Consider the following 8,550-nt stretch of genomic DNA (forward strand, 5'->3'; position numbering starts at 1 on the left):
CTCTTTGTGCCCAGATATTAGAACATTCATCAATCTAAGGAAGGGTGCAAAACCAGATGGTATTGTGAAAGACCTTCTAGTTTATGAGCTTTGATTATTCATGATCACACAGGGCTCTTCCATGTTTCATTAGAATCTTCCTGGTTCATTCTTGGCAAAAATATATTAACAGGTGGGGGCAGCTGGGTAGCTCAGTGGAGTGAGAGTCAGGCCTAGAGACAGGAGGTCCTAGGTTCAAACCCGGCCTCAGCCACTTCCCAGCTGTGTGAACCTGGGCAAGTCACTTGACCCCCATTGCCCACCCTTACCAATCTTCCACCTATGAGACAATACACCGAAGTACAAGGGTTTAAAAAACAAAAAACAAAAAAAAAATATATTAACAGGTGCTGGAAATCTGCCTGGCAATTGTGGTGGAAAGAACATTAGACTCAGAGTCAAGAGGTTCTAATCAGGACTGCCAGTGACCTCATGTTCCCATAAGCAAGTCACTGTAGTCTTGGAACCTAAGATTCTGGGGTTGATCTACTTGATTTCTAAGGCCTCTTTTGATTCTGAGACATTCCATGAATGACTGTTCTGTTGATTTGCAGTGAACTTTACATTCCTCTGCCTCTAGGGGCTGGGGGAGAGATGGTCTTTCAGATTGGGGTTTTGTTAATCAAATGGCCTCCATGGCTTGCCCTACTCTGCCCCTGGCAGAAACTATTCAATCAGTAGGAATAAGTCTGAGCTACATTTTGCTAGCGAATTAGAGAGCCTGGGTTTACAGCCATGAGTCTTACCAGAACCTCTGGGAGAATTAGAGATTCTTGCTCCTTCCTGGAAGAACTGCAAAATTGATGCTCATTCAACTATGTAACGAAATTAAGAATCAATATGTTTAGTAGAAAGTGAAATTGAAATCAATGGATCTGAGTTTCAATTCTTGAGATTTGAGACTTTAGGAACTCTGTGACCTTGGGCAAGTCACTTATCCTCAGTTCATCTCTAAAATGCTATCTACAGTACTTCAATTAAGATTTGGTTTGGTATAGTGTATAAAGAGTTACCCTCAAAACTAGGAGGAAGGGTTCAAGTTGGGCATCTCATACATTCAGGCTGTGTGACTTCAAATTAATTATTTAACATTTCAGTGTATTAGGCTACTCCTATAAATTGGAGGAAAAGTGATAACTTTCATTGTTACAGAGTTTCCTCATCTGCTAGTTCTTTATATCAATGAAACCACAAATCTAAACCCTACCCCTATTTTTATAGAGATGTTTTTAAGCCTAAACTACTATGTATGTTGTATATTATTATTACTATAAAAATAAGGGGGCTTGACCTATGTAATTTTTAAGATCACTTCTAGGATTAAACCCTAAGAGGAGCTCAAAGAGAAATATAGTTCAAAATCATGAATTCACAAATGCTCAGGATTTTAATTTCAAATTTAAATTTTACTCTTTGTTGTTCAATCATTTTCAGTTGTATCTGACTCTTCTTGACCCCATTTGGAATTTTCTTGGCAAAGATACTGGAGTGATTTGCAATTTCCTCCTCCAGTTCATTTTATAGATGAGGAAACTGAGGTTAACAGGGTTAAGTGACTCCTCCAGAGTAGTACAGGGGTAGGAAGTGTCTAAGACTGGATTTGAATTTAGGAAGGTGAGTTTTCCTGCCTCCAAGTTTAAACTCTATCCACTGAATACCCTACTTGCTAAATTTCATTAGTACTTTTTTTTAAAGTTACCATTAAACACACAAACACACACAATAGACACACAATTTTTCTTTCTTCTGTGGCTTCTTATCCTCAGTATATATAATAGAGCAAAACCCAGAATTTTCATGCTATTTGCTTCAGGCGGGATAATTTGTCTCTCAGTGGGATTTGGATTATGTGCCATTAATTTCCAACTGAGATTCCATGATCCTAAAATGGAAGATGATAGAGTCATGTTAGAGGGCATGAAAGAATTCTGCTAGTTTGGAAACCTCTTCAAGGTACATATGCTTGGATCATAATATTATATTTAATTAAATTGTTTATGTTAAAAACAGACAGTGTAGTGTTAATATTTTTCTTTCTCCTTTAGCATGAGGGAATATGTACTAAACACAGAGCTTAAAGAACCATACAATAATAGCTAACATTTATGTAAAACCTTAGGGTTTACAAAGCAGTTTACAGATATTATCTCATTTGATACTCATAATAATCCTGTGAGATACATTTTATAATGATGCTGATTTCATAAGATGAAGAAACTGTGATGTACAGAAAATCTGAGGTTAAATTTGAATTCAGATCTTCCTGATTCTAGACCCAATATTCTATCATACCTACCACCAGCTGCCTTAATAGGTAAAACACTTACTAAACACCGTGTTGGGTTAAGTGATGGGGATGTATATAAAAGCAAAAGGGAAGGGTCCTGCCCACAAGGAACTTATATTTTAATGGGTGAAACTATACATACATGGGCCCTAGAAAAGAAAAGTAGGGGGAGGATGCCAGTGAGGAGGCATGGTAGTGAGATTATAAGGAACCAGTCCTTTGGTAATATGGTTCTTGGCTAGAACTTAATTCAATAAGAACTATTGTTTACATATTGAATTATATATTGAATAGGAAAATTCAGAGGCACTGGGGGAATTACAAAATTTAGATATATCTAAAGTCCTTTACTTATGTAAGAATTTGGAATTATAGAATTAATGAATATAAGTCTAAATTCTTTATTTTAATACAAATATGATATTCTTTATAAACTAGTTGTACCTGTGGCCATCAACCAGTCACAGTCAACTTCTCCATTCCAATATAGAACTGCACTCCTAATTAGCAAACTTTCCTATAGGACTCATGTTTCCCTTTAGCTCATGAGAGAAATATAAACAAGGAAACAATCAAATTAAGTAAGAGTTGAAAAACAGAGGAAAGTTAGATTCTCCATAGGTGAGCCTTTTTCTTCAGAGTAGAGAAATTGGCCTATTCTGCCATCCCTAGGTTTTCCAGGAGAAGATGATGAGATGATCAGGAGCAAAATGGTTCTCTTCTATCTCAAACTCTAATTTCTTTTTTAAAATCTTTTTTAATTGATACATTTTTTTCCAGTCACTAAAATTCCTTCTCTATCCCCACCCAAAGAGTCTTTCCATATAAATTGTGCTATTGAATGTTTAACAAGTCCCCCCATCCAAAAATTTTTTTATAGAGTATTATTTTTATTTCATAAGAAAAGAATGTTTGGCTATTATTAAAATGATGAAAATGGAAAATAGTATGTTACATTGTTGAAGTTACATCTTTGAGCCAACTTAGTATGAAGAGATACTAGCTTTAAAGACATTAGTTTTGTCTAGGTGTTAATATACAATGCTTAAGATCAGATATGTCAGCCTCGAGGCTTACACTGGCTAGTCTTCTTCCAGGATTTGAGTGGACTATTGCTTATTGATTCTTTGTGTGTAATCACTGAATGTGATCATTTTTTAAATTTCTAATCATATATTTCTGCTCTAGGATGGATTTAAACTAGAAAAGGCGATGTATATAATTAGCTTTCTTCCAAATGCCATAGTAATGGCAAATCACATTGCAAAAAAGTTAAGAATATTACTGTATTTGAGATGGGTATATGAAAGTGCCTGAGATGAAATTGTTTGGAGAGAACTGAAGGTGCCACCATTCCTAGGACAGCTTCTCTGCACCCCTCTTCAGGGGGCACAAATGGAGAAGTTCATGAGACCTGAAGAGTTTGAAGAATTGGATGGTGAGGATGCTAGAGGGTATCAACATACAGGCTGAAGTACTTAGTATAATGGCGATGTTTGAGGAGAGAGGAAGACTGTGAGCTAAGAACTAGCTCAGATACAACCTAAAAAAGTGGCTAATATTTTCACTAGTGCTTGAAAAATTGTCTGATAAGCTCTGAAAGGCTGCATAAATGTGTCTGTACCATTGTGTTTATTTTATTGCAGATGAGAAAGGCAGAGTTTCTAATAGAACAACTACCTTTAGGTTAGACCTTGGTGTAGAAGCATGGCCTAATCAAATCAAGGAATTTCATTTCCATGAAAATCAGCAGAATGGAAGCTATTCCTTTGAGACAACTAATGATTCAGGGTCATACATCTTCTGAGTTAAAACTTCCCTAATATTCATCATTAAATGGATAGTTGGCAGATTCCTTGAACATATCAAGGCTCAAGTAGCGAAGGTTTTTGTTAAGGCCATTAATGGTTTCCATGTCTTCTGGAGTCAACTGGAAATCAAACACCTGAAAGTTCTCTCTGATCCGCTTCTCATTGAAGCTCTTTGCCAAGACCACCACTCCTCGCTGTATCTGGTATCTCAGAACAACCTGAGCAGGGGTCCGATTGTGCTTCTTGGCGACAGCTCTCAGGACTGGGTCATCTAGAAGAACAGGGGCCTTTTGATCTATCCAACTAGATTCTCTATGAGATCCCAAGGCACTATATGCTACCAATACGATATTGTTTGCCTTGCAGAACTCCAACAATTTGCTCTGGTTCAGGTAAGGATGACATTCCACCTGGTTGCAGACTGGTTTATATTTAAGCCCAGGTTTATTCAAGATCATTTCCAATTGCCTACGGTTGAAGTTGGATACTCCAATGGATTTCACAAGGCCTGCATCCTTTAATTTCTCCATGGCCTCCCAAGTTTCAAGCAAATCCATGGATTCCAGGAGAATTTTCTTATTTTCGTCCATTGGGAGATGATCTTTGGAAGGTTTCAAAGAGACAGGCCAATGGATAATGTAGAGATCAATATAATCAAGCTGGAGTTCCTTCAGGGTCTTTTCCAGGCTAGTTCTGACCAACTCAGGGCGGTGGTATGTGCTCCAAAGCTTCCCTGTGTAGAATATGTCCTCTCTTTTCACTGTTCCATCTGCAATCTTTGCTCGGATGCCCTGTCCAACTTCTTTTTCATTATCATAGAGAAAAGCTCCATCAATATGGCGGAATCCCACTTCAATAGCTACCTTTGTGGCCATCTCACTTTCACTTTTGGGAACAGTTCGGGGTGCATAAGTACCAAGTCCTAGAACCGGGATGGTGTTCCCATCATTCATTGTCACCCTATGAAATCTTGAAAGAGCCATTTTTTTTACACCCCATCCAAAAATTTTGTGCATAATATGCTTTTCAATGTCTAGGCAAATGAAACAACAAATCAAATTCAATTTGTAGAGTGCCGATTTCTGAAGTGTAAAATATTCACTCTAAAAATTTCACAATTGACTGTTTTCAGAATCAATGGGAACTGGTTCTCAAAAAAGGATAAAGAGGAGAGGAAGAGGAGGAAGAGGAGGAGGAGGAGGAGGATCAATATATCAAAAATGAAATTAGAAAATATATTTGATGTTCTATATCCATTGACACCCTTCCTCTACTAAGGAATTAGAATGAGGAAAAGTATCTTTTTATATCTTTTCTTTTGAAGGCAGGCTTTGCTTGTAGAAGCTTAATTTCTGGGGAAAAAATGAGTTTTCCTCTGGGACAGTTCCTTGTATTTGGTTACTCTTTTAAAAATTAAGCATGTTGATAACTATTTCAACATAATTAGTTTCCTTTGTAATCCTATGTAGTTTATTGTGTATATTTAAAAATATTTTTTTTTCTAGGAAGAGAATCATGGGCTTCATTAGAATACCTAAGGTGTCCATGACAGATAAAAGCTGAGTCTATGTCTTTTGAGGAAGATATAACTAAAATTCTTCAGAAACTGGACTTCATGATAGAGTGTGCCTCAGAGTTTCTGCTCAGCTCATGCTCCTTCCCTGGAAAACCTATTAAAATGAGAATTGGATGTGTGAGCCAGACTCACTATGAGAGAACTATTTTCCTACCAGGTCCCAACCAGTCAATGAGTCCCTGTGAATTATCTGGAGTACATACAAAATTAAATGACCTCCCCAGAATTATGCTACTAATAAATGTCACAGATTGGATTTGAAACTGGATCTTCATGATTCTAAATCCAACACTCAATGCACTATGTCATGTGGCTTCCCCATAGCATATGGCACTATTCAATTAACTAAATAAGAGATGAGTTTCTCTTGCAATACAATTTTATATTCTAGTTAATCGAAATTTTACATTTTTGCTCCTCAAAACATGAAAGTCTTGAAATTTCATAGGTATTATATGTTGCTGAAAATTTATGTATTGAATTTAATTAATTACTATATTTTCCAAAAGGGCTGACTTTCCTCCAATTGACAAATGGTCAAAGGATATGAACAGGCAGTTTTCAGATGAAGAAATCAAAACTATCAATACTCACATGAAAAAGTGTTCTAAATCCTTCATGATTAGATAAATGCAAATCAAAACAACAATGAAATAGTACCTCACACTTAGCAGATTGACCAATATGACAGTAATGGAAAATAAAAAATGTTGGAAGGGATGTTACAAAATCAGGACACTAATACACTGCTGGTAGAGTTCTGAATTAATCCAACCATTCTGGAAGGCAATTTTAAATTATGCTCAAAGGACTTTAAAAGAATGCATGCCCTTTGATCCAGCAATACCACTACTAGATTTTTACTCAAAAAGATAATAAAAAAAGGGTTGTACAAAAATATTGAGCTGCACCCTTTGTGGTAGCAAAAAACTGGAAAATGGAGGGTTGCCCCTCAATTAGGGAATGACTAAACAAATTGTGGTATACTATTGATGATGGAATACTACTGTGCTGTAGGGAATGATGAACTGGACAATTTCCATATGATCTGGAAGAACCTCCATGAAGTGACGTAAAGCGAGATGAGCAGAACCAAGAGAACATTGTGTACAAAAAGTAAAACATTGTGGAATGACAGAATGTAATGGATTTTGCTTCTAGTACAATGCAATGATTCAGCACAATCCCAAGAGACTTATGAGAAAGAATGCTATCCACATCAAGAGACAAAGAACTGTGGGAGTAGAAACACAGAAGAAAAACATATGACATCACTTGTTTCTATGAGTACATGATTTGGGGTTTTGGTTTTAAAAGATTGCTCTATTGCAAAAATGAATAATATGTAAATAGATATCTAGTGATAACATTTGTACAACCCAGTGGAATTGCTTGTTGGCTTTGGGAGGGAGAGAGAAAAGGGGAGGGAAAGAAAATGAATTGTGTAAACGTGGAAAAAAATCTTAAAATAAATAAATAAATGAAAAAAACAAAAGGGCTGATTTTTTATTAGACTATGTTAGTTTTTCAAGCCCAGTATCAACATTTCCATTTTAAGCAATAACATAGGGGCATTTTAGAATTAATTAGATCAGGACAATCCTGATCTAAGAAACCTACAGATTCAGCATGGAATACTGGATATTTTGTGACAAGGCTTTTTCTTTCTCTCTTTACCACAAAGAAAACAAATCCTATAGCTTCTAATGTTACATAAACTCATACTGATACTACACTGATCATGAGGTCTTTTTTTCCTGAGGAGTCCTTATTCATTGCCCTAACTGCCTATCACAATACGAACTCTAAACAATTGTTCTTGATGACCCTTCTTGGCTTCCCTTGACTGTTTCCAAAGATGCAGGAGACTCATAATAATATTTGACATATATATATATATATATATATATATAACTTTCAGGTTTTCAATGTGCTCATTTGAGTCTTAGAAATGTACTAGGGAAATATTAAAGATACTTCCCTCCCTTCTCCCCCCTCACTCCTAATAGACCTATGATTTCATCTGTGTATCATACTCCCAGCTCCCAATTAAGAACCTCTTTCTATGTAGCTTTGAACTTGATCTTCTATTTTATAGTTTTAGAGAGTAGCCTAGGGCATTGAGAGGTTAAGTAACTTGTTCAAGGAAACAGCCTGCAGGTAGAAAAGGAGAGAAAGGAACTCAAATCTTTCTGACCTTAAATCCAACTCTATCTCCTATACCATGCTACCTCATGAAAGATACTATTATAACTTTAGATCCTTATTGTGAGCTATGTCTGACTTTTTGTGACTTGGCAAAGATACTAGAGTGGTTTGCCATTTCCTTCTCCAGCTCATTTTACAAATGAGAAACTTAAGTGAACAGTTAGGTGACTTGCCCAGGGTCACATAGTTAATAAGTGTCTGAGATTAGATTTGAACTCATGTCTTCTTGATCCAAGCCTGGCACTCTATCCCCTTTGCCAGTGATGGGCAAACTATGGCTGCAGGCCAGATGTGACCCCCTGAAATGTTCTATCTGGCCACATGACATTATTCCTGATCTGACAAATACAATGAGTAGCATGCAATACAATGAAACTCTGAAAGAGTTGCCTTGGAAACAGACTGACAGATGGGCATTTCCTTTCCTTTTGCTCCCTCTTTCAAAACTTTGCCCATCACTGCCCTATATCACCTTGATGCCCTTATATTTATAGGTATCTAGGTCGTACTGGGGATAGAATAAAGCTCAGACTAGAGTCAGGAACACCTGAGTTTAAATTTGACCTCAGAGAGTGTGACCTTGGGAAAGTCACTTAATTTCTCTCTGCCTAAATTTCCGAAAATCTATA

General features: G+C 36.6%; 1 protein-coding gene across 2 annotated transcripts; it reads right to left on the minus strand.

Annotated features, from left to right (window-relative positions):
* Positions 1–4,000: 4,000 nt before the first annotated feature.
* LOC123247018 (aldo-keto reductase family 1 member C1-like) lies at positions 4,001–5,121 on the minus strand. 2 transcript variants are annotated; one of them, XM_044675808.1, is made up of 2 exons: positions 4,751–5,121; positions 4,001–4,672 (listed from the first exon to the last, which is right to left on the minus strand). In XM_044675808.1, the coding sequence occupies exons 1-2, from the start codon at positions 5,118–5,120 to the stop codon at positions 4,146–4,148; spliced, it is 897 nt and encodes a 298-aa protein (XP_044531743.1). In that variant the 5' UTR covers position 5,121; the 3' UTR covers positions 4,001–4,145. The 2 variants fall into 2 exon arrangements, with proteins under 2 accessions (XP_044531743.1, XP_044531742.1); XM_044675807.1 differs by having other exon boundaries at positions 4,001–5,121.
* Positions 5,122–8,550: the final 3,429 nt, after the last annotated feature.

Source organism: Gracilinanus agilis, chromosome 4 (genome assembly GCF_016433145.1).
Source record: "Gracilinanus agilis isolate LMUSP501 chromosome 4, AgileGrace, whole genome shotgun sequence".
In the NCBI taxonomy this organism is placed as follows: domain Eukaryota; kingdom Metazoa; phylum Chordata; class Mammalia; order Didelphimorphia; family Didelphidae; genus Gracilinanus; species Gracilinanus agilis.

Coding starts and splice junctions, on each gene's coding strand:
- LOC123247018 (XM_044675807.1), bottom strand. CDS start 5,120: ATGGCTCTTTCAAGATTTCATAGGGTGACAATGAATGATGGGAACACC.